This window comes from Eleutherodactylus coqui, chromosome 4 (assembly GCF_035609145.1).
Source record: "Eleutherodactylus coqui strain aEleCoq1 chromosome 4, aEleCoq1.hap1, whole genome shotgun sequence".
NCBI classification, from domain to species: Eukaryota; Metazoa; Chordata; class Amphibia; order Anura; family Eleutherodactylidae; genus Eleutherodactylus; species Eleutherodactylus coqui.
Window position 1 is genome coordinate 214,969,041 of NC_089840.1, and position 25,804 is coordinate 214,994,844.

Consider the following 25,804-nt stretch of genomic DNA (forward strand, 5'->3'; position numbering starts at 1 on the left):
ACTGAAAGAATGACAGGCAATCAGCCGGTGTACCGTCAGCAGCGGGCCAAGCTGTCTCTTCCCCCTCCTCCTCATCCTCCTCATGCTCCTCCTCCTCCTCCTGTACTCGCTGAGAAATAGACAGGAGGGTGCCCTGACTATCCAGCGGCATACTGTCTTCCACCGCCCCCGTTTCCGAGCGCAAAGCATTTGCCTTTATGGTTTGCAGGGAATTTCTCAAGATGCATAGCAGAGGAATGGTGACGCTAATGATTGTAGCATCGCCGCTCACCACCTGGGTAGACTCCTCAAAATTACCAAGGACATGGCAGATGTCTGCCAACCAGGCCCACTCTTCTGAAAGGAATTGAGGAGGCTGACTCCCACTGCGCCGCCCATGTTGGAGTTGGTATTCAACTATAGCTCTACGCTGTTCATAGAGCCTGGCCAACATGTGGAGCGTAGAGTTCCACTGTGTGGGCACGTCGCACAGCAGTCGGTGCACTGGCAGATTAAACCTATGTTGCAGTGTCCGCAGGGTGGCAGCGTGCGTGTGGGATTTGCAGAAATGTGCTGGCGCACCTTTCCGAGCAGGTATGACAAGCGTGGGTAGCTTTTCAGAAAGCGCTGAACCACCAAATTAAAGACGTGGGCCAGGCATGGCACGTGCGTGAGGCTGCCGAGCTGCAGAGCCGCCACCAGGTTACGGCCGTTGTCACACACGACCATGCCCGGTTGGAGGCTCAGCGGCGCAAGCCAGCGGTCAGTCTGCTGTGTCAGACCCTGCAGCAGTTCGTGGGCCGTGTGCCTCTTATCGCCTAAGCTGAGTAGTTTCAGCACGGCCTGCTGACGCTTGCCCACTGCTGTGCTGCCACACCGCGCGACACCGACTGCTGGCGACATGCTGCTGCGAGACAGAGGAGGAGGAGGAGGAGGAGGAGGGTGCTTTAGTGGAGGAAGCATACACCTCTGCAGATACCACCACCGAGCTGGGGCCTGCAATTCTGGGGGTGGGTAGGACGTGAGCGGTCCCAGGCTCTGACTCTGTCCCAGCCTCCACTAAATTCACCCAATGTGCCGTCAGGGAGATGTAGTGGCCCTGCCCGCCTGTGCTTGTCCACGTGTCCGTTGTTAAGTGGACCGTGGCAGTAACCGCGTTGGTGAGGGCGCGTACAATGTTGCGGGAGACGTGGTCGTGCAGGGCTGGGACGGCACATCGGGAAAAGTAGTGGCGACTGGGAACTGAGTAGCGCGGGGCCGCCGCCTCCATGATACTTTTGAAGGACTCAGTTTCCACAACCCTATACGGCAGCATCTCAAGGCTGATGAATTTTGCTATGCGGACGGTTAACGTTTGAGCGTGCGGGTGCGTGGCGGCGCACTTGCGCTCCAACAGTTGCGCAAGCGACGGCTGGACGGTGCGCTGAACTACACTGCTGGATGGGGCCGAGGACAGCGGAGATGAGGGTGTGGGTGCAGGCCATGAGGCGGTAGTGCCCGTGTCCTGAGAGGGGGGTTGGATCTCAGTGGCAGGTTGGGGCACAGGGGGAGAGGCAGGGGTGCAAACCGGAGGCGCTGAACGGCCTTCGTCCCACCTTGTGGGGTGCTTGGCCATCATATGTTTGCGCATGGTGGTGGTGGTGAGGCTGTTGGTGTTGGCTCCCCGGCTGAGCTTTGCGCGACAAAGGTTGCACACCACTGTTCGTCGGTCGTCAGGCGTCTCTGTGAAAAACTGCCAGACCTTAGAGCACCTCGGCCTCTGCAGGGTGGCATGGCGCGAGGGGGCGCTTTGGGAAACAGTTGGTGGATTATTCGGTCTGGCCCTGCCTCTACCCCTGGCCACCGCACTGCCTCTTGCAACCTGCCCTGCTGATGCCCTTGACTCCCCCTCTGAAGACCTGTCCTCCTGAGTAAGCGTTGCACACCAGGTGGGGTCAGTCACCTCATCGTCCTGCTGCTCTTCCTCAGAATCCTCTGTGCGCTGCTCCCTCGGACTTACTGCCCTTACTACTACCTCACTGCAAGACAACTGTGTCTGATCATCATCGTCCTCCTCACCCACAGAAAGTTGTTGAGACAGTTGGCGGAAGTCCCCAGCCTCTTCCCCCGGACCCCGGGAACTTTCGAATGGTTGGGCATCAGTGACGATAAACTCCTCTGGTGGGAGAGGAACCGCTGCTGCCCAATCTAAGCAGGGGCCCGAGAACAGTTCCTGGGAGTGTTCCCGCTCCTGAGCAGGTGTCATTGTAGTGGAGTGAGGAGGCTGGGAGGAAGGAGGAGCAGCAGACAGAGGATTCGGATTTGCAGCAGTGGACGGCGCAGAACTGCGTGTTGATGATAGGTTGCTCGAAGCACTTTCTGCCATCCAGGACAGGACCTGCTCACACTGCTCATTTTCTAATAACCGTCTCCCTCGTGGACCCATTAATTGGGCGATGAATGTGGGGACGCCAGAAACGTGCCTCTCTCCTAATCGCGCAGCAGTCGGCTGCGACACACCTGGATCAGGAGCTCGGCCTGTGCCCACACCCTGACTTGGCCCTCCGCGTCCTCGGCCGCGTCCACGTCCTCTAGGCCTACCCCTACCCCTCAGCATGCTGTATTACCAGTGATTTGATTTCACAGGCAGGAAATAAATTGGCGCAAGACTGCAGGCCAAATATAATTTTTTCCCTTTTTTGAAAACGAAAGGCCCCACTGCCTCTAGTGAATGAATAATCTAAGTTTAATAACTGTGCTGTGGCCCTGCTAATGTGTCACAGAACGTGAGGGTAGCAGAGTTATTATAACTCTGGCAGAGCAGGTATTTTTTTTCACAATTAAGGAAAGCAAATGGCGAAGCCAGCAGTAAACCGTAGCTGGGTGCGTCTGATTTTTAAACGTTGCACACGCAGCCGACACGTGTCCACCGCCCTTAGGACGGACAGAGGCAGGACAAATAGAATTATTTTCAGTTTTTTTCCACCAAAAGGCAGCACTGCGTATATTCAATGAACATGAGAAGTTTAATAACTGTGCTGTGGCCCTGCTAATGTGGCACAGAACTTGAGGGTAGCAGAGTTATTATAACTCTGGCAGAGCAGGTATTTTTTTTCCCAATTAAGGAAAGCAAATGGCGAAGCCAGCAGTAAACCGTAGCTGGGTGCGTCTGATTTTTAAACGTTGCACACGCAGCCGACACGTGTCCACCGCCCTTAGGACGGACAGAGGCAGGACAAATAGAATTATTTTCACTTGTTTTACAAGCAAAAGGCCGCACTGCGTATATTCAATGAATAATAACTGTGTTGTGGCCCTGCCTACACAATTCTTTCCCTGCAGTATCAATGGAGGGTGCAATGCTCTGCAGAGGCGATTTTGAGAAGAAAAAAAATATGCAGCACAGCTAACAGCAGCCAGCACAGTACTGCACACGGTTAAATATGGCCCTAGAAAGGACCGTTGAGGTTCTTGAAGGCTACACTCACTCCTAACACTCTCCCTGCCTATGCAACACTTCTGTCCCTAATGCCGGGTGCAACGCTCTGCAGAGCCGATTTTGAGGAAAAAAAAATTGCCACTGCTAACAGCAGCCAACACACAGCTATCAGTGGCCCTAATAAGGACCTTTGGGGGTCTTGAAGCCTACACTAACTACCAATTCTTTCCCTACAGCAGCTCCGGTACAAACAGCACTGTCCCTCACTAACTCACAAGGCATCTGAGGCGAGCCGCGGGAGGGGCCGACTTTTATATTAGGCGGACACCTGATCTCCCCAGCCACTCACAGCAGGGGGGTGGTATAGGGCTTGAACGACGCAGGGGGAAGCTGTAATGCCTTCCCTGTCTTTCAATTGGCCAGAAAAGCGTGCTAACGTCTCAGGGAAGGAAGTGAAAGTAACCCGAACACCGCATGGTGTTCGTTACGAATAACAAACATCCCGAACACCCTAATATTCGCACGAATATCAAGCTCGGAAGAACACGTTCGCTCATCTCTAAAAACCATCACTCCAGATCAGAAAAAAACCCTATAAAAATTAAAGAGTTTTTAAATTGCCGTTCCGATTTTATTATTTATTTAATTGAATGCACATGCAGCCTATGATGTGTTAGCCGCACAATGAATACTCTTGGATGTAAAGTCAATAATCACAGGTTTAACATACCAAAGGATACACCAAGCATAGTGTATCCAGACACTTTTGTAAAAAAACATGATTGTGATGTAAGCCATTTAAAAGTTACACCATTGGAAGGTATCCCTTCAAAATCCTTTACCCAGATGTTCTGGATCTTTAGACTAAACACCCTGGTTCCCTTTGGCCTGAATGAAACATTGGAAAAAGTTTGAGTAAGATCTATTGTAAATAACATGATATTATTTGGAATTTTCCAGACAGCCATGAATCAGGACCACAACAGGGCCCAGAGAGAACTACCGTCTGACTGAGCCCTAAGATAAATCATGAAGATAGCACATTAATTCATTGTTTTTTTAATATAAATATGATTTAATTATAGGATATATGAGGATAGATAGACATATTCATTTTTAGATATTTATTCACTTGTATTTATCATACATCCTTTATGTATATTGAATTATTATTAATATATATATATAATCATGCACTATTTATATATTCATGCACTGTTGGTAACTATTGAACATCCGTTATTCCACCATCTAGCTGTGATTGATTTTACGTCATATGTAATATGACATTTATTGAAATTATACAAGTTTTATCCAGTCTGTCCTGGGACTCCAAATGTAGAGGTTTCACCCCACTACCGCAATATTGGGGCACCTACCCCCTCTTAGTGAGTACCCAAAACATTACTCTGGTTCTTTTATTTGTGCGCATCGGCATATTGTCTAACAAAGTAGTTAATAATTAACATTTACCGTAGGCCTACTTTACATTGCAATCTTTTTTTAAGTGTTATTTTCTTGTACATTCTCATGCTATACCGGGCTCTTTTTACTCGTCAGGGTCTGGTGGAATTCAGGCCTCACTTTGAAATGTACAGGGACTCATCTACAGAAATGTTTTTCTCAGGGGTGTACGGCTGGACAAATTAACATTAAAATGATTAGTTACTACTAGCCTAATTTTATACAAGCAAATCACAGAAAGCGGCCATATACTTACTGATATACTGATACCAAAAGGAAGGCATACACCCCTGAGAAAAAATATTTCTGTAGATGAGTCCCTGGAACATTTCAAAGGAAGAATTAAATTCCACCAGAGCATGCAGTGCGGTTTTGAATGCTGGAGGAGCCCAGGGTGCCAGTGCCAGTGTGGTTCACCCTTGCAGAGCAGGGCAACTCGCTGGATTCAAATCTGGCGTCACTAATAGGTTGTAAGCCTGCATGGTGCACTACACGTATCATGTGGTCTGACTGTATCTACTCTTTTATGCAGGAATGAACACTAAACAGCCACCACCCTAATATAAGCAGGGTTTGTGAGTGGTTGTTTCATCAGTGTCCTTCACAGGTGTTTGTTGCTTCTCCATTTATCAGTCTGGCTGTCTGCATGTTGGGGAATATGTGGTTTTTATACCTGCCCTCTTGTATCAGTAAGTATATGGCCAGTTTCTTTTTGCATATTTGCTATTTCTCTTTATGAGATTTTAATTTTATATAAGTGATCATAATTGGGGTCATTGCTGGGTGGGCACTATGTATTGTCATTATAATGCAGGAATGCTATGATTGCTTCAAAATGTGTCCCTGGCATAGCCATGCCAAACATTGGGATGTAGAGAGAGAGTAGAGAGTGTATGGAGTACGAGCAGAGCAGAGAGTGAGGTGAAATATCTGTTCCAACTCTGCTGATGCAGCATATGGCACCCAAAAACTACGGATTATTGCCAACCCTAAAAGAGGCCTCAGACTGTCTTTGTGTGGAAAGAACGGCAGGAGTAAAGCACACCTGAATTGCACCCAAAGTGCACCCCGAGGACTGGATAAGGTACAAGAATGATTGTAAAGAGTCATAGGGCAGAAATTCTGCAAGAGAGAAGCAGGAGGGTCTCCCAGATAAAGTTACTCTGATTAGGTTGTCAATAATTATAAGCCAATAAATTCACCAGGCTTGTACAGAGATGTACATGTTGGAGTAACTGTGGAATTTGCAAGTACTGTGTTTTTTTTTGTTAAAAATTGGCTTAATCTATTACTAAATGTTCAGAAAATTTCTATTTTCTGTTTTCACAAGTTCCTGGCCTCTGTGTTGTTTGTCCTGCACTGAACACCTCAGTCACCTAACACAATATCTTCCAGGGTATCTGGATGCTGCAGGAAACTGGCGTCATGAACTAGGACCACTATAACCACCATTACTTTTTGTATTTTGTAGTATAACTGAGTAGGAATCAAAGTACAAAACTGCCCCTCATTCTGGAATACAACTTGGCATCGTGAATAGAGATGAGCGAATATACTCGTTTCGAGTAATTACTCGATTGAGCACCGCGATTTTCGAGTACTTCCGTACTCGGGTGAAAAGATTCGGGGGGCGCTGGGGGGTAGCAGCGGGGAACAGGGGGGGGAGCCCTCTCTCTCTCCCTCTCCCCCCCACTCCCCGCTGCAACCCCCCACTCACCCGCGGCGCCCCCCGAATCTTTTCACCTGAGTACGGAAGTACTCGAAAATCGCGGCGCTCGGGCGAAAAAGGGGCGTGGCCGAGTAGGTTCGCTCATCTCTAATCATGAACTACAACCACTATTAGCTTAATTTGTAGCATAGCCGGCTGATCATTAGAGTCCCCAGCCACCGTGATATTACCCAAGCTGGTTCTCCATTCCCTGTGCTCACTACATACTGCTCAAGCTTTGTCCGTAGCTTTACCTGGAACTGAGAGGACTATTTGTCACTCACTCTCTCTGCTTTCAGACATTGGTGTTCGCCCCACCATCTTAGGTCTGTTGCATTTCTGATTCTTCCCGGTATGAGACAAAGCAGATTGCAGCTTCCAGAATCCTTGGTCCTGCATCAGCTCAGCTCATTATGCAGCAATCAAGCTTTCAACAAGTGTCCAGTGAGCATGCTCAGTTCCACTGCACCAAATTTTGGTGCACACTATCATATTGGTACAATTTCTGGCTCATCTTCCTTTATACTCCTCTGGCACAGTTACACAGTGCTTTGAGTCCTTACATAAATACAGTTTTGATCAAAAATTAATTATCTGATAATATTCACCTGTAAACAAGCCAGGTTAGATAGAATCCATATTGGAGTTATGATTATCTCTGATCATTCCCCGATCGCTCTTTACATAAGAGATAAGCAGAAAAGAGATCAGATTACCTTTGGAGGTTACCCACATTTATAGTGTCTGATGATAATTTTCAATCGCAAGGAAAGGATACTTTAGATGGGGTGATTATCCCCCAAATTGTCGCTGGAAACAACAAATTCAGCTGATAATTGTCTCATGCACACACAAAGCACTGAGCAAGAAATCGTTCACTTGACGGAATCGCTTGGTTTTTAGCTAAACTAAGAACCAAGTGACTGTTGTGCCAAGTAAACTGGAGCTACTCAATGTTTGAGTGACTACTGGTTCCCATTAAAGGAGATGTCCCGCGCCGAAACGGGTTTGTTTTTTTTTAAACCCCCCCCCCCCGTTCGGCGCGAGACAACCCCGATGCAGGGGTTAAAAAAACCACCCGCACAGCGCTTACCTGAATCCCGGCGGTCCGGTGACTTCAATACTTACCGCTGAAGATGGCCGCCGGGATCTTCTACCTTCGTGGACCGCAGCTCTTCTGTGCGGTCCACTGCCGATTCCAGCCTCCTGATTGGCTGGAATCGGCACGTGACGGGGCGGAGCTACACGGAGCCGCTCTCTGGCACGAGCGGCTCCATAGAAGAAAGCAGAAGACCCGGACTGCGCAAGCGCGGCTAATTTGGCCATCGGAGGGCGAAAATTAGTCGGCTCCATGGGAACGAGGACGCCAGCAACGGAGCAGGTAAGTATAAAACTTTTTATAACTTCTGTATGGCTCATAATTAATGCACAATGTACATTACAAAGTGCATTATTATGGCCATACAGAAGTGTATAGACCCACTTGCTGCCTCGGGACAACCCCTTTAATGGAGGCGGTGGGCTGGGACGATACCGGCCCACTCCACCTCTATTCACTTGAATGACTCTTACCTCTGTGTAAGCACAGGAGCGATAGTCACATGGCAGTCCATGCAACGGCTATTGTTCCATATTAAAGGACCTTGAGAGGCTGATAGCTAGACTTTGAATGCAATAAACAGCCAAGTTTGCTTTCAAGGGCAAATAATATCATATGTGTCTGAAACTGAAAATAAGATTCACTTTAAAATTGATGAGTTTGGTTCAAAATTGAGAATGGCCTGTCCTTTTAGGTGAATCCTTCTGCTATCACAAAACATAAATGGTTCACAATTAGAGATGAGCGAGCGCGCTTGTTTAAGGCTGATGCTCGAGAGAGCATCAGTGTTTTCGAGTAACTGCTTACTCTTCGGAGCATCATGCAGGGGAGCGGTGTGGGGGGGGGGGGGAAGCTCTCCCCCCTGCTCCCTTATGCTCCCCCTGCCACCTCCCCGCATGGTGCTCTGACAAGTAAGTAGTTACTCGAAAAGACCGATGCTCTCTCGAGCATCGGCCTTAAACGAGCATGCTCGCTCATCTCTAATTACAATCAGATGAGATTATGAGTAGTGCTTGGACTGGAAGGAACACATGAAACAATCTTTCCAGGAATCCTTGTTCTTTAGACATGGAAACAAAGCTAGATGGCCTTTGTTAGGATTAATGAATGGGACCTACGCATCTATCTATACGGCGAAACTGTATGATCAAGCCAACATCTTCTAGTCTCACCCAAAGAAAAGAAATTATATATTTGATAAATATTATACAAATTATATGAAACTAATCTGATACAAAATGGGACCTTTTCTTTTAAGGATGCATGAAAAATCTCTCCAAAACAGCCTTTGGAAGAATTAAAGGAAACTATTGCTTCTCTGATCAAGCATAAAGCCCCAGGCTCCCCAGGTATACTTGGGAATATTTTAAAATTTCGAAGGACTAAATCTCCTCATGTCTGCTCCAACATGGCTATCTACAGGATTCGACAATTCCTAGTTCACCTATTGTGGCTTAAATTAATATCAGGAATAGAGATGAGCGAGCACCAAAATGCTCGGGTGCTCGTTGCTCGAGTCAAACTTTTCGAGATGCTCGAGAGTTCGTTTCGAGTAACGAACCCCATTGAAGTCAATGGGCGACTCGAGCATTTTTGTATATGACCCATGCTTCGCTAAGGTTTTCATTTGTGAAAATCTGGAAAACCCAAGAAAGTGATGGAAACGACATAGAAACAGATAGGGCAGGCGAGGGGCAACATGCTGGGCTGCATCTCAGGTTCCCAGGTCCCACTATTAAGCCACAATAGCGGCAAGAGTTGCCCCTCCCCCTAACAATTTTTAATTTGGACAAACCCTCATTAGCAAGGCACACCTCAGCTAAGCACCACACTACCTCCAACCAAGCACAATCACTGCCTGCGGGATACACCGCTGCCACTTCTCCTGGGTTACATGCTGCCTAACAACCCCCCCCCCCCTTCCCGCACGATCCTGCGTCCGCAGCGCACACAAAAGTGTCCCTGCGCAGCCTTCAGCTGCCCTCATGCCACACGCTCACTTCATAGCCACACCATCCTCATGTCTATTTATAAGTGCGTCTGCGATGAGGAAGAACCGGAGGCACACACTGCAGAGGGTTGGCAGGGCCAGGTAGCGACCTTCATTAAAAGGGGCGGGGCGATAGCCCACAATTCAGTTGAGAATCAATGAGAAATTGACGTTCGATCTTCATTCCAATAAAGTGCCAACCTCCGTCAGGAGCTGCAAACGTGGACATGAGTTACATAGCTATGAGGAATCCATGTGCCCACACAGTATTCATTCTTTCTAGGTGTCAGATAGCTTAATCGACACCGCAAGGGGAAAGCCATCTGCACTCTGCCCCCTACCCAAGTCAGACAGTGTCTTTGTGCCAGACAGGTCAAACACCGCGATGGGAGGTCTGTGTGCACCAACAGCATAGGTGGGTCCAACGCAACCCAAGACATGAACAATAAAGAAATCAGTTCCCCCGGGACATAGGCCTTGGCTCACAGCTTCAGCAATGGTAGGCAGGAAGCGGACGTCGATGCTAGTACACCTGTGAAGGTCTCAGTAAATCCGTAATGTTTTCCTTCACCGCTCCAAAGACTGCATTAGCCAGGAAAAAGTTCCACAGGCCCAACCTGGAGCCGTTGCAGTTCCCCCGGGACATAGGCCTCGGCCAACAGCTTCAGAAATCGTAGGCAGGAAGTAGACTTCGATGCTAGTACACCTGTGAAGGTCTCAGTAAATCCGTTACATTTTCTTTCACCGCTCCAAAGACTACATTAGCCAGGAAAAAGTTCCACAGGCCGAACCTGGCGCCATTGCAGTTCCCTTGGGACATAGGCCTCGGCCAACAGCTTCAGCAATCATAGGCAGGAGGCGGACTTCGATGCTAGTACACTTGTGAAGGTCTCAGTAAATCCGTTACGATTTCTTTCACCGCTCCAAAGACTGCATTAGCCAGGAAAAAGTTCCACAGGCCCAACCTGGCACCGTTGCAGTTCCCCCGGGACATAGGCCTCGGCCAATAGCTTCAGCAATCATAGGCAGGAAGCGGACTTCCATGCTAGTACACATGTGAAGGTCTCAGTAAATCCGTTATGTTTTCTTTCACCGCTCCATAGACTGCAATAGCCAGGAAAAAGTTCCACAGGCCCAACCTGGCGCCGTTGCAGTTCCCCCGGGACATAGGCCTCGGCCAATAGCTTCAGCAATCATAGGCAGGAAGCGGACTTCGATGCTAGTACACCTGTGAAGGTCTCAGTAAATCCGTTATGTTTTCTTTCACCGCTCCAAAGACTGCATTAGCCAGGAAAAAGTTCCACAGGCCGAACCAGGCGCCATTGCAGTTCCCTCGGGACATAGGCCTTGGCCAACAGCTTCAGCAATCGTAGGCAGGAAGCGGACTTCGATGCTAGTACACCTGTGAAGGTCTCAGTAAATCCGTTACGTCTCATTAGCGCTGTATCGCTCCTCTTGTTTGTCCCAATGCAGTGCCCCGGATAGCTGTGGTAACGTGAGAGAAAATGCATGTTGGCTTCGGCCCACACTCCATGCCCTAGTCAGTCAGTGTTTTTTTTTTGAGCCAGATAGGTAGAACACCGCGATGGGAAAACTTAGTGCACCTATAGTATGCACAGACCCCTGTAATATTCCTGTAGCAAAGGTATAAGCTGACCCCAGTAACAGTTTTGTTGCAGAAGTTTAGGGAGACCCCAGTAACATTTCAGTAGTAACAGTGAGACCCAAGGTGCTGCGACTGACATAGCAATGGGCAGTCCATGTGCCCACAAAGTATTCATTCTGTCTAGGTGTCGGATAGCTCTAGCGACACCGCAAGGGGAAAGGCATCTGCACTATGCACCCTACCCAAGTCAGTCAGTCAGTCACTTTGTGCAGGACAGGGAAATCACGGCTATGGGAAGTCTGTGTGCACCCACAGCATAGGCGAGTCGAAGGAACCCAAAGACAGCATTAAATATGAAGGAATCAGAGTGCCCAAACAAGGCAGATTAAAGTGCGCCAAGGCCATAGGCCTCTGCCCACACCCTTAGCAATCGCGGGCATAGAGCAGACTCTGATGCTAGTACAGCAGTGAACGTCTCATTAATGCAGTTACGCTCCTCTCCTTTGGCCCAAACGAGTTTCTCAGATAACTGTGGTAACACAAGAGAAAATTCCTGATGCGCATTGCTGATCTCCTGACCCCAAGTAGGAGGAGGAGGTGGCCTTACAAGGCCAAGAAACCATGACCAGGGCCCGCTGTAGCCTGAATGGGAAGGATGTGAGCGGGCCCTTGGCCAGGCTCGGTCCCAGCAGACACCTTGTGAGACCCAAGGTGTCGCGACTGACATAGCAATGGGAAGTCCATGTGCCCACACAGTATTCATTCTGTCTAGGTGTCGGATAGCTCTAGCGACACCGCAAGGGGAAAGGCATCTGCACTATGCACCCTACCCAAGTCAGTCAGTGACTTTGTGCCGGACAGGTAAATCACCGCTATGGGAAGTCTTTGTGCACCCACAGCGTAGGCGAGCCAAAGGAACCCAAACACAGTAATAAACATGAAGAAATGATAGTGCCCAAACATGCCAGACTTTCACTGTGCCGAGTACATAGGCCTCTGCACACACCCTCAGCAATTGTGGGCATAGAGCAGACTCCGATGCTAGTACAGCTCTGAAGGTCTCATCAATGCAGTAATGCTCCTCTTCTTTGGCTCAAACCAGTGTCTCAGATAACTATGGTAACATGGGAAAAATACATGATGCCCAGTGCTGAGCCCCTGACCCCAAGCAGGAGGAGGAGATGGCATTACAAGCCCAAGACACCATGACCAGGACGCACTATAGTCTGTGTGGGAAGTACGTTAGCAGGCCCAGGGTCAGGCTCGGGTTCCAAGCCTCCACCTTTGTGACTCAAGGTGCCCTGAGTTACATAGCAACGGAAAATCCATGTGTCGCAACATAGATAGCTCAACACTGGAAGGGGCAGTCTTTGAGTTCCTTGGCCTAGCCTATGCTGTAAGTGCACAAAGATGGTATTACACAGGAAGAAATCGGAGTGCCCAACCATGGGAGAGGTTCGCCGCGCCAAGCAACTTGGCCTCGGCCAGCAATTCTGGCCTAGTCAGTCACTGTATTATTTGTGCCACATAGGTAAAACACTGTGATAGGAAGACTTAGTGCACCCATAGTATAGACAGACCGCTGTAACATTCCTGTAGCAAAGGTATTAAACAGACCCCAGGAACATTTCTGTAGCAGCAGTAAAGGCAGACCCAGAACTCCGCATCCTCTCCCGCGTCCACATCCTCGACCCCTAACCCTCAGCATGGTGGATTACGAATAGAGCAGACACATACCACTGTAAATAATTATGGAATTATATGCGTACACTTTCACGCAGAGAGCAGAATCGTAACGCTAACTCCAGGCAGAAAAAAATGGAAGGAAGGCCGCAAACAGGCCTAGCAATGCAATAGTGATACATCAAGACTCCCACCAGGCACCCAGTGAAATGCAGACGGTCAGAGGTAGCCCAACGAAGGAGCTTTTTTTTTTTTTTTTAAAAAGAAGACAGGCTATATACTGTGTATATCACTTTCCCTCTATAAGTACCTGTGTTGGCAGGTACGCTGAGCGTCAAATTCACTGCAGACACAGGCCGGTGTAAATAATCTTGGAATTATGTGCGTAGACTTTGTCGCTGAGAGCGTTATAGTAAGGCAAACTCCAGGCAGAAAAAAATAGTCAGGAAGGCTGCAAACAGGACTAACTGTGCAATAGTGATGGACTACAACTCCCACCAGACACCCAGTAAAATTTAAAAGGTCAAAGAATACAGGCTATATAGTGTGTATATCACTTTCCCTCTATCAGTCGCTGTGGCCGTACGCTGTGTGTCTCTAATTCACTGCAGACACAGGCCGGTGTAAATAATCTTGGAATTATGTGCGTAGACTTTGTCGCTAAGAGTGGTATAGTAAGGCAAACTCCAGGCAGAAAAAAATAGTCTGAAAGGCCGCAAACAGGCCTAAGTGCAATAGTGATGGACTACATCTCCCATCAGACACCCAGTGAAATTGAAACAGTCAAAGGTAGCCCAACTGAGGAGCTTTTAGTTTTTTTTTGGTAAAAGAATACAGGCTATATAGTGTGTATATCACGTCCCCTCTATCAGTCACTGTGGCTGTACGCTGTGCATCTCTAATTCACTGCAGACACAGCCCGATGTAAATAATCTTGGAATTATGTGCGTAGACCTTGTCGCTGAGAGCGTTATAGTAAGGCAAACTCCAGGCAGAAAAAAATAGTCAGGAAGGCCGCAAACAGGCCTAAGTGCAATATTGATGGACTACAACTCCCATCAGACAACCTGTAAAATGCACACGTTAGACGTAAGAAGGAGCTTTTATTTAAATAAAAAAAAAAAAAAAAGAATACCGGCTATATAGTGTGTATATGACTTTCCCTCTATCAGGGGCTGTCACCGTATGCTGTGCGTGAAGTTGACGGCAGACACAGAGCGGTGTAAAAAATTTTGGAATTATTGGTGTACAGTTGGAGGCTGACAGCGGTTATGTAACGCTAACTGCAGCCAGAAAAAAATTAGACGGAAGGCTGCAAACAGGCCTAGCTGTGCAATAGTGATGGACTAGAACTCCCATCAGACAACCTGTAAAATGCACACGGTCACAAGTAGCCCTAAGAAGGACAGTTGGGGTTCTTGTATACAGGATCCTACACTACCACTCTCCCTATCTCAGCAATGCTGTCCCTATACTATCTAGTACAGACTGCAGCCTGAGAACGCTATAGCTATAATGGGGCTGCACGCCCGATATACAAAAAAAAAAAATGTGCAAAACTGCTACCAGCAGCCACAACAGTAATGCACACGGTCAGATGTGGCCCTAAGAAGGACCGTTGGGGTTCTTGTACACATGATTCTACACTAAAACTTTCCCTATAGCAGTATCAGCACTGTCCCTGATCTCTCCCAGTGTGTGACTGTGGCAAGCCGCGGGCGACCCCACTTTAAATACTCGGGGGTCACTTGACCTCACCAGCCACTCACTGCAGGGGGGTGGGATAGGGCTGGAACGTCATAAGAGGAAGTTGTAATGCCTTCCCTGCGTTTCTATTGGCCAGAAAATGGCGCAAAACTTTCAGGGAAGGAAATGGAATTGACTCGAGTACCGCGTGGTGCTCACATCGAGTAACGAGCATCTCGAGTACCCTAATACTCAAAGGAGCATCAAGCTCGGACGAGTACGCTCGCTCATCTCTAATCAGGAAATCTTGTTAATCAATACTGATCTTGATCTAATGCCATAGATAATGGCAGATAGATTAGCTTATGTACTTGCACGAATATTATCCCCTAATCAGGTGATATTTGTTAAAGGCAGATCCACAACGACTGACATTGAAATCATTTTTGCTGTTCTAGATGATATCAAGATACACCCATCCCCAGCTATTTTGAGGATGGATGGGCAATGTTTGGGACAAACTTGATGTATGTGGCCCTATATGCATTTATTGTATTTGGCTTTAAGGTCAATATTACTAAGCGTGATGACCTCTCAAAATGACCCCCCCCCCCCGCCCCCCAGTAAATCATCATTTTTGAATACCTCAGTAAAGGTGTCACAATCATCATAAACAAATCTTGGAATCAGAATTAGAAAAATTTCAGAATCTATCTGCTATTTCAACTACCCACCACCAGTCAATAAAATATTCATTACAGAATGAAGATTGTGGCATAGTCTCCCATTGTCCCTAATAGGGAGATGTTACTTGGGTTGGTTTTAAATGGAACAACTGTTGCTCCTGTGCTTTCACACAAGGATTAGCGGTTCAGTGAATGGAGGGGGAGTGTGCTGGAGATCTCTTCCGGCTGTCCACCTCAATTCACTGCAAAGAAGTAGTTGTTCAAAGATGAACAACTGTCTGGTTGTACTGAGCAAGATTTCGCCCACGAGTCATTCCAGTTCAATGAGCTGAAACTGAACGACTAGTGACTATTGAGCGACTTCTGATTCAGTACCTTTTTGGGTGCCGTGTTTGCACAGGTCAACAGTTACCCATAATTACTTATTTGAGCAAATATTCAGGTGAAGATCAGTCTCTGTAAAAGTATCCTTATTAGTTATGTCATGGAGGTGTGGGGTTTGTATCCCACTCCATACAATGAGGATGCCAGCTGGTCTTGACAGCTGACACCCATCTACAACAACCTCAATGAGTGTGAACCCTGTTTGCATCTGTTAACCCTTTAAACACCACAGTAAATTCTGACAGTGGCATTTAAATGTCCTGATTGGTATTTCAGGGCCCCGAATATGAAGTGCTGTTCAGTTGCCATGGCTGTCTGGGGCCTACTGAAGACCCCCAGGGATTGATAGAGTGCCTACTAGAAAGCAGTATAATGCAATGCTATGGTATTGCATAATACTCTATGAGTGATTAATCGATCGCAAGTTCAAGTCCCCCATGGAGACAAAAAAATGTAAATATGAGTTTAAAAAACTTTTATTAATTATTAGAAAAAACTACAGATATTGAAGTTTAAAAAAAACAACCTTTTTCACATATTTATAATAAAAAGATCAAAATAAAAAACTAAAAACATATTTCGCATCACTGTGTCCATAAAAGTCTGATCTATCAAAGTAATTAAGTATTTATCCGGTATGGTGAACATCATCAGAGAAAAAAAAAACAATCCCAGATATGTGCTTTTATGGTCACCGCATCATCAAGGAAAAATTTTTTATAAAAAGCAATCAAAAAGTCACTTGTACTCCAGAATGGTACTAATAGAAACTACAGAATGTCCTGTGAAAAACTAGTCAGTGGAAAAATAAAAAGGTTTTGACTGTCAAGACAACAGAAAATAACTTTATTTTTTTCAAAGATTTTATTTTTCAAAAGTATTACAGCAAAAGAAAAAGTACTACATAAATTTGGTATCACTGCAATCATGACCCATAGAATATATTTTTTATGTAATTTTTGCTGCAGTATATATGCCATGAAAACAAGAAAGAGGGTGGAATTGTTTTTTTTTTTTTCATTTCAATCCACCTATAAATTTTTTACAGCTTTTTAGTATATTATACACGTCCTGAGACAGCTACATTGATGGATAAATAAAAGAGTTATGACTTTTTGAAAGTTGATAGGAAGAATCAAAAATGAAGGAAAAAAATTATTACGGGGACAAAGAGGGCAATCTACCACAAAGCCTGTGATCATCGAACAGTGTTTTGTCTTCCTGGCAGATAATTACCTTACCCAAATTGTACAGGACCCACTAGAGGGAAGGCCATTTTGGACTTAATACTAATTAACAGACCTGGCAGAGTAATAGGGGTGCAGGTTGGGGAGCACCTGGGAAATAGTGACCATAATAATATAATAAATTTACACTTGTATTTCAATAGGGACTTGATTGAGGAGCTATGAAAATACAATCAGCTCAGAGATGCCCTCAACCTTATTGACTGGGACAATTTTCTCAGAAATAAGAGTATAGACAAAAATGGGAAATGTTTAAAAACATCTTAATTATTTACTGTGAGAGGTTCATACCTTGCAGGAATAAAAGTGGTATGAATAAGAGAAAACCAATGTGGCTCCATTAGGACATAAAAGGGGAAAAACAAACAAAAAGAAAGTGTTTTAACTACTAGCACAAGAAGGCTCCAAAGAAGCACTAAAAACATATAATGAAACATATAAACTATATTAAAAGCAGATAAGAACAGCAAAGGCGGAGACAAAGAGACTCATTGCCAAATAGTAAAACTAACCCTAAACTGTTCTTCAATTATATAATAGTAAAAGCATTAATACTGAAAGTGTTGGACCTTTGATAAATAATGTAGGAAAGAGTGTAGAAGGTGAAAAAGAGAAAGCAAATCTATTAAATAGTTTTTCTCCAGTGTATTCCCAGAGAAAAATGAAATGCTAGATGAGATGCAGAGTGAAAAAAGTATACTCTCCACAAAATGCCACCAATTTAACCCAGGAAGAAGTGCAGAGCTGTCTTAAAATGGTTAAAATAGACAGATTGCCAGGTCCTGATGGCATACAGCTCCTGGGTTCTAAAGGAATTTGAGTAATGCGATGGACAGACCATTGTTTCTTATATTTAATGACTCTATAGGGACGGGGTCTGTTCCACTAGATTGGCGCATGACCAATGTGGTGCAAATATTCAAAAAAAGGTCAAAAAGTAAACCTGGAAACTACAGGCTGGCAAGTCTTACTGCCATTGTGGGTAAAATGTTTGAAGGGTTTCTAAGAGATGCTATCCTGAAGTACCTCAAGGAAAATAGCTGTATAACTCCAACATGGGTTTTGAGGGATCGTTCTTGTCAAACCAACCTGATCAGCTCCTACCAGGAGGTACGTTTTAGACTTGACTGGGAAGAGTCACTGAATCATGCATATCTGGACTTTTCCAAAGTGTTTGATCCTGTGCCGCATAAAAGGTTGGTATATAAAAGAAGAATGCATGGTCTGGGTGACAATGTGTGTAAGTGGGTAAGTAACTGGTCAGTGATAGAAAGCAGAGGGTGATTAATGTTTCAAAATCTGATTGGGTCACCATTACTAGTGGGGTACCACAGGGGCAGTATTGGGCTCGATTCTTTTTAATGTATTTATTGGTGACCTGGTAGAAGAATGGAAAATTTGAATAAACAGCTATGACAACAGTGATTTTGCAATGTTTCCTGGTGGTGCGTGTTTCTTGCTTAAATTATCCCGTCATTTTGAACATAAAGGCTTAGAAGTGTGTGAATATAGTATTGAATATAGTATTGAAGGATCCTCCTAATGTGAGCAATAGTGAAGCTCTGTACAGAATAACACCACAGTACCTATGTAACCTGGATTACAATAGTGCCCTTACATCACAGTGACCTAATACTACAAAAAAAGGTATATTAAATTTTCTTCGTGTTTTTATTGCATTTTAATAAACAAAGGAGCTAAGAATGTTTTCACACTTGTATTAGGGTTTTCTGCTACAATTCTGTATCTCCTGTTCTGATTTGGAGCAGAAAAATGGAATGATTTTTTTCCCCCACATAGTCCACAGCGCTATTTGTACCTTTAAAAAAACAGAAACACAACAGAATGGAAGAAAACTGACCACTTTCTGATTTAAAAATAAACATTGAAATCAATGGGGAAAAAACTGAAATGTTTAATTTAGTTTTTCTGCTCCAAATATGGAACAGTGAAATGGAATTGCAACAGAAAGCCCTAGAACAAGAGGGAGTGCACCCTGACAATACTGTACAACCTAAAGGGTACAATGAGCCAAACACATGTGAATTGAAATGTTGCGCATAAGCAAAAATCCAGAGTCTGTATAAGAGCTGGCAGAAAGGAATTTTGATTGCAAAGATCACGCGGTGGAGGAGAATCTGAATCTTTTCAGAATCCCATGCATGCACTTCCTCCATAGACTTGTAAAGGAGAGAGCGCATGGGACTTTGGTCAAGAGGGATGTTGTCTCTTAAGGAGAGCACCCAAAAAGTGTGTAGAGACACCTAGGGGGTGAGTGAGTTGGGCAATGGCATCATCTCTCTCCAAGGTGAGCACCCAGAAGGGATGTGAGAAGACATCTGAGAAGACTTATAAGGCCATGCATGCTTCTCTGGGTAATTTATGCAAATACCTCTCCAGCGCCACCTATTGGATGGCAGCATTCCTTCAAATCAATGTACGACTTTTTAACAAGTCTGGGAATTCTCAATCATTGTTATACAGACTTGTTAAAAAGTCGTACATTACTTTGAAGGAATGCTGCTATCCAGCAGGTATTGTTCCATCTTCCTTATTTGCATCGGAGTTTGAAAACAGTCAGATTTTCTTGTGCAATCTTTGGGGGGGGGGGGGGGGGTGACAGCCCTGTATCACAGGAGGGGATGAATATAATAAACATATCACTCGGCTCCCTGTGATAACTGAGTTTCTGGTGCTGTGGGGATGTGACAGGTTCCCTTTATTTCTTCATAATAGATGGATTTCTTGAAGACTTACACTCTACAAATTTATAAAAGGAAAAGAAGGTAAACTTTTAAAACCCAAGATCTCTCTTCTACTTCACTTGTTCTTCATACCATCAACCTCAGCTCACAGAGTTCACTCACATACTCCTCATTGTAAGGATCATATCTGAGGGCTTGTTCATAGCAATCAATTGCATCATTTCTTTCCCCGTTAGTCTTATGGATGAAGCCAAGCAAAGCAAAACCCTCTGGATCTTGTCTGTTGTTTCTGATCATCTTTGAAGAAATTCTTCTTAGAGCAGTTTTACTGAATTCTTTCTCTTTCAACGTTGAAGTAATCTGCAAAGACATCTTATAATAGTGTATGGCTTCAGATTGAGACCTCCTGCAGTATTCCTTGAAATGTCCATAATGGTAATAGATCGGCTGCTTCTCCTCATCCAAAAGATTGGGAAATGCCAAAACTGCTTCAAATGTGTCCTCTGCTTTTTGATACTCATTTGCTTCGCAGTACATGTTTGCTAAATCTATGTAAACATACGCAAATGGTTTCTTAGACTCCAACACCTTTTCAAAATGGAAGATAGCATTTTGTAGAAGATGAAATAATTCTTGGTCCTGTTTGTTATAAATGTTCCTGTTTCCCAATTGCTTTTTGTGATTCTTATACTTATACTTGTAACATAGTCCAATTTGGTGATGTAGAAATCCAGAGTTTGGGATGAGATCTACTGCTGTTTTTAGATGACGTAAGGCCTCATCTTCCATGCGAGCCCTCCTGTAAAACTTGGCAACATAACGGAGCACATATGGAAGGTTCGGGGCTTGTTTTATGGCTTCTTCAAGATATTTTTTTCCTTCATCAGTTCTTTTTAGGTCTTGCAGCTTCAACGCAAGAAGTGCCTTCACCACGGCGTCATTTGGATTCTTCTCTATTGCACGCTTCAACAGATCTAGCGATTTGCATTCTGAGGCTGGACATTGTCTGCCATTCATGGTTTCCAGTCTATAGACCACAGTTGCATAGTCACTGTTCCACTCAGGATCTTCCGGTTCTAGCTCCAAAGCCTTCTGAAAACAGAGTTTTGCTTCTTCATAATATTGTCCACAGAATTTAAGCAGTGCCCAGCCCTTTTCTCCATAGATTTCAGATATGTCTGGTGTATCTTTGAGTCCTTTATTTATCTGGTCTACTTTATCTATATATTTTTGAGAGTCTTCATACTGGTGCAGGTAGTAGAAGATCCATGCATAATTTCCATATGTCACCAAATATTTGTAATCCGGTCCATCCGGATTGTTCTCTTTAATCACTTCTTCTGCTTTCTGTAAATTGGCAACAGCTTTTGTGTAATCCTTTTTCAGATGCATCACATAGGCCAGAATATTGTACACTATGTATTTGCTCTTAGTGACAAGAAATGTTAACTGGTCATACATTCTTTCTTCTATTTCTTCAGGGTCCATGTCCTTTAAAGTTAGTTTCCAAGTAAAGTGACATTTAAGTTGCGGTAAACGCAGCTTCAATGATGGTGCACTGTGATAGAAAATAAGAGAGGTGATTGGTATGAGTAACTGATTAAAAATGTCATGACTTATACACACAAGTGAGCTATATATTATACAGGGTGGTGCAGTAGTTAGATCATTTTCATTTACAAATAATTTCCTTTTGTGACAATTGTTGATAATAAATAATAATTCACATACACATTACAGCAATAAAAACAAAACAGTAAAACAAAATCAAATAAAGAAACTATGAACAATGGAGTAATAACCAATAAGTAGGACAAAGAAGTATAAAAGAAGAATATAAAGAGGTCGTAGTCCGGGTTAGTCAATATAATAGGCTCAATTTATGTCTTCGCAAGTGCGTGAGGTGAGAGATATAAATTTCAAGTAACTTTTTCAGACAATGGATTCCCAATTGGGAACCCATTTATTACGCCCTCATTACAAAACCCAATGGATGGCACTCTTTAGGGTGATTAGCAGATATATCTTGGGAATTTGAGCCCCTTTACCCACCTTCTCCTGAACCTCTACACCTGATCCAGTCTAGAGGCAATCATATGTTCCATTAGACAACTCTATTGAACTACCAAAATTTTGGTTAATGATGGTATATTTGTACTTTTCCATTTTTTTGCTACGGAGGTTCTGGATGCTGTTAGAATATGGGAGATAACAGGAAGATCTGCCAAGGAGCAGTCCTCTGTACCCCCTGGCAAAACGGCAACCACTTGACCGCATTTATCATAGTCAGAAAAATGGAGAACAGTGAATGTTGGACTTGGTCCCAGAAGCTTTGAAGAGGCTTGCACAGCCACTAGATATGTAGGAATGACCAACTTGTTTGTGGCATCTCCAATATAGTTCAGAGAGTTGTGGATAGATTCTAGCTAAGTAGGATAGGGATAAGCACCATCCATATATTAATTACCTGTTGGTTTCCAGGTGATTCACATAGTGAGAAAATGTAGGCCTAAGGAGGTATATGTGTGACCACTGATCTGCGGTAAAAACTTTTCTGAAGCTCCTCATTCCTTATGAGATACTTAGAATAGCTCATGTATTTGCGTAAATGGCCTAAGTGATGACCCCTCAAATAAATCCTCCACTCTACTAATGCCTCCAGCATACCAGGTCTTTAGGTTTATATTGGGTATTAAAAGGGTTATCTGTCCTTGGCAAATGCATGTATAGACTTCTGTATGGCCATTACAAAGACCTTTTTTCTGATATAGTGTGTGCTTTGAAAATGAGTCATAAAGAAGATATATACTTACCTGAATGGGCGCCACCCCTTGCACTTACAAATCCATTGTCCTTGGATATGACAAATCCTATTACTATTACAGGATTACTATCCAGTCACTATTATTACGAGGGCAACTATTGGGGGTCCCAATTACTACTGGGGCAACTATTGGGTGTCACTTACTACTGGGTTAACTGTTGGAGGTCACTATTACTGGGAAAATTATTGGGGGTCACTATTACTACTGGGGTAACTGTTAGGGGTCACTATTACTACTGGGGAAACTTTTAGGGGTCACTATTGCTACTGGGTAAACTATTGGACACCACTATTATTACTGGGGCAACTGTTGGGGCTCCCTATTACTACTCGGGCAACTATTGGGGGTCACTTGTATTGAAGGGGTTGTCCCGCGAAAGCAAGTGGGGTTATACACTTCTGTATGGCCATATTAATGGACTTTGTAATATACATCGTGCATTAAATATGAGCCATACAGAAGGTATTCACTTACCTGCTCCGTTGCTGGTGTCCCCGTCGCCATGGTGCCGTCTAATTTCAGCGTCTAATCACCCGATTAGACGCGCTTGCGCAGATGGGTCTTTTCCCTTCGGCTCGGCAGCAGCGGCGTTCAGGTTCCGCCCCCTTGTACGCGTCATCGCGTAGCTCCGCCCCGTCACATGTGCCGATTCCAGCCAATCAGGAGGCTGGAATCGGCACATGTGACGGGGCGGAGCTACGCGATGACGTGTACAAGGGGGCGGAGCCATAACGCCGCTGCTGCCGAGCCGAAGGGAAAAGACCCATCTGCGCAAGCGCGTCTAATCGGGCGATTAGGCGCTGAAATTAGACAGCACCATGGCGACGGGGACGCCAGCAACGGAGCAGGAAAGTGAATAACTTCTGTATGGCTCATATTTAATGCACGATGTATATTACAAAGTGCATTAATATGGCCATACAGAAGTGCATAACCCCACTTGCTGCCGTGGGACAACCCCTTTAATATATGTATGTATGCATATGCAAAAGGTGTCATGTGTCTGAAAGTTGTTCTGGTATATGGTATGAATATGATATATTTAAATGTCTAAATGATAATTGTATATGCGATGACAGGATTGAGTGTGTAGAGAACAGAACAGGAGAAAAAGCCTTTAGACAAATACATACATCGAACATGCTGCTGGCTGTATAACAAACTAGATGAAAGACTAACTTGACCGTTACATGTCACACAGTTTAAGATGCAGTGCAGTAAAATTAGTTATTTTGCGGAAAAGTAAAGACAGAGCTATTTGAATAGCTTACTGTGGAAGAGTTCATTGTGATCAGCAAGTTACCGTCGTGGTAAGTTACAAAAGTGAAAGTCAACTTAACCACCATCTGTACATAGAAGATAACATTAATTTTGGTAGACTGCCAATTGACTTTTTAAAGACTCCAATATATATATTATATATATATATATATATATATATATATATATATATATATATATATATATATATATATATATATATATATAAGATAGATAGAAATTTATTGCCTTCGGCGCAAAACAGGGGAGAATTATATATAATTTAATAAGAATGTAAAAATGGCATAAGCTTGGAAAGGAAACTAATTTCTTAGTGATCTAAATAAAAGTAAGGTATGTGTAAAAAAAAAAAATATAAAACAAGAAAATAATAAATACATATATACGTTACAACACAAAAAACAAAACAAACACACACACACACAGGCTGTCCCCAACCCATTTCATCAAGTCAGAGATGGTGAATTGGGAAATGACCCATTTTACTGATATGATTGTGTTACCCTCAGGTCACTAATGCATGAATAGCAGAAGCAGTTACCCCAATATCCCATAAGTAAAAAACAAATGCCGGCTAAAAAGGTTATTTTTCTGAGAGTGATAAATAATATCTTTGTCCTGAATATTCATGTACAAGATCTGGCGGGCCAGCCAGTAGTGGTTAGGATTTAGAACACTAACCACCGTGGCCCAGGTAGAGAAGGTTAGAGACAGGAATATGTCAAGACATTTGGTTCTGTCTAGAGTGCCTGAAGGGGGCCCACCTAGCATGCTCTAGCAGACAGATGGAGAGAGGTCTTATAATAAAACTTTGAGTACTACAAATAAGACCCATGTCATCTCCCATCTTAAGTACTTTGGGGTGGTATCAGTCCCAAAGGTGCAAGACATACAGAGGTAGATTTTGAACTTTGCCTAGTGACCTGTTGTGATGGCCTTGGGGTGGTACCAGCTGCATAAGCTTGGAGACAGACAAAGGGAGTGAGGTTCCACCTATGTGATAACATTTGTAAGTGACTTTGCGAAATACACCCGAGAATCAATAATAACCAGGTGGATCATGGAAGGCTCACTGGGAAATGAGAGGGGAAGGGAAGCATGTGTTCAAATGCCCACTAGGCAGATAGTCCAAGAGATAAAAAGCTCCCCTGTCAGATGTGCTGACCGCAAATGATTGACTTATAAGTGTCTCGATAGCTTAGGCAAGAAAGACACAGAAGGAACAGATGACAAAACATTTTTGCATACACAAAGAGTTGCTGGGCTGGAGAAGTGTAGAATGATGGCTTCTGAGAAAGAGATTGTGGTGTAGCGGATTCATGAATTGACTGGAGAAACCAGGGCTGATAGTGTAGGGTCAGCAGGTGCAACCATGGATGGGTGCCAGAGTCAATGTCAGAGTGCCAATGGAAAGACAGGAATAAACCCCTGTGCCCCTCCCGGTTATGCTTCAGTGTTGACACAGACAGACGGACTTTACTAGACTTGTATTCATTAATGGCCAGAAGAACCGTGACTGGAGATGGACCCGTTCGCCCATTGGGGCGCGCAGCCATCTCCTTCACAACCCGGAGTCGACCCAGTAATAACTCATGCATTAAAAACTCCCATGACACTAGATCAGTCACAGATTAACAGGGGACATGGGAGAAAAAGGGAGAGTAACCTCCCAAAGGATTGTTCCAATTGTGGACGGTGTGGACACATACAAAAGGATTGTAGAAGCCCTCGACGCTTCCAAAAATAACACCTGCTCCCCTCCAGCGTCCATGACCCGCACTCTTGGTATGGATAGGACAGACTCAGGCGAGGGAATGCTAATAATAAGGATGACAGATTATCAGCCATGCACCACGGCAGATCGGTTACAATACCAACTAATCTAAAGAAAAAACGTTAATGTTTCTTTTTGCTATTCTCAAAGATAAGATGAATCCTAAAGGGAGGGGTTGTCAGCTTTAGAGAATTATATTAGGATTTATATTACTACTGCAGCCAGTGTTTAATCATATGGAATTGTTGTATAGCCTATAACATATGCAA

General features: G+C 44.4%; 2 protein-coding genes across 2 annotated transcripts in view; both read right to left on the reverse strand.

The window, feature by feature from the left end:
- The window catches only part of LOC136626025 (interferon-induced protein with tetratricopeptide repeats 5-like), a 59,115-nt gene that overhangs the window by 12,803 nt on the left and 20,508 nt on the right, over window positions 1-25,804 (reverse strand). The window lies entirely within an intron of this gene.
- LOC136626026 (interferon-induced protein with tetratricopeptide repeats 5-like) overlaps window positions 16,644-25,804 on the reverse strand; it is a 29,647-nt gene continuing 20,486 nt past the window's right edge. Inside the window, exon 2 of the mRNA XM_066600731.1 lies at window positions 16,644-21,213. Coding sequence (XP_066456828.1) covers window positions 19,782-21,213 — 1,432 coding nt within the window. The 3' untranslated portion in view covers window positions 16,644-19,781. The remainder of the gene's footprint in view (window positions 21,214-25,804) is intronic.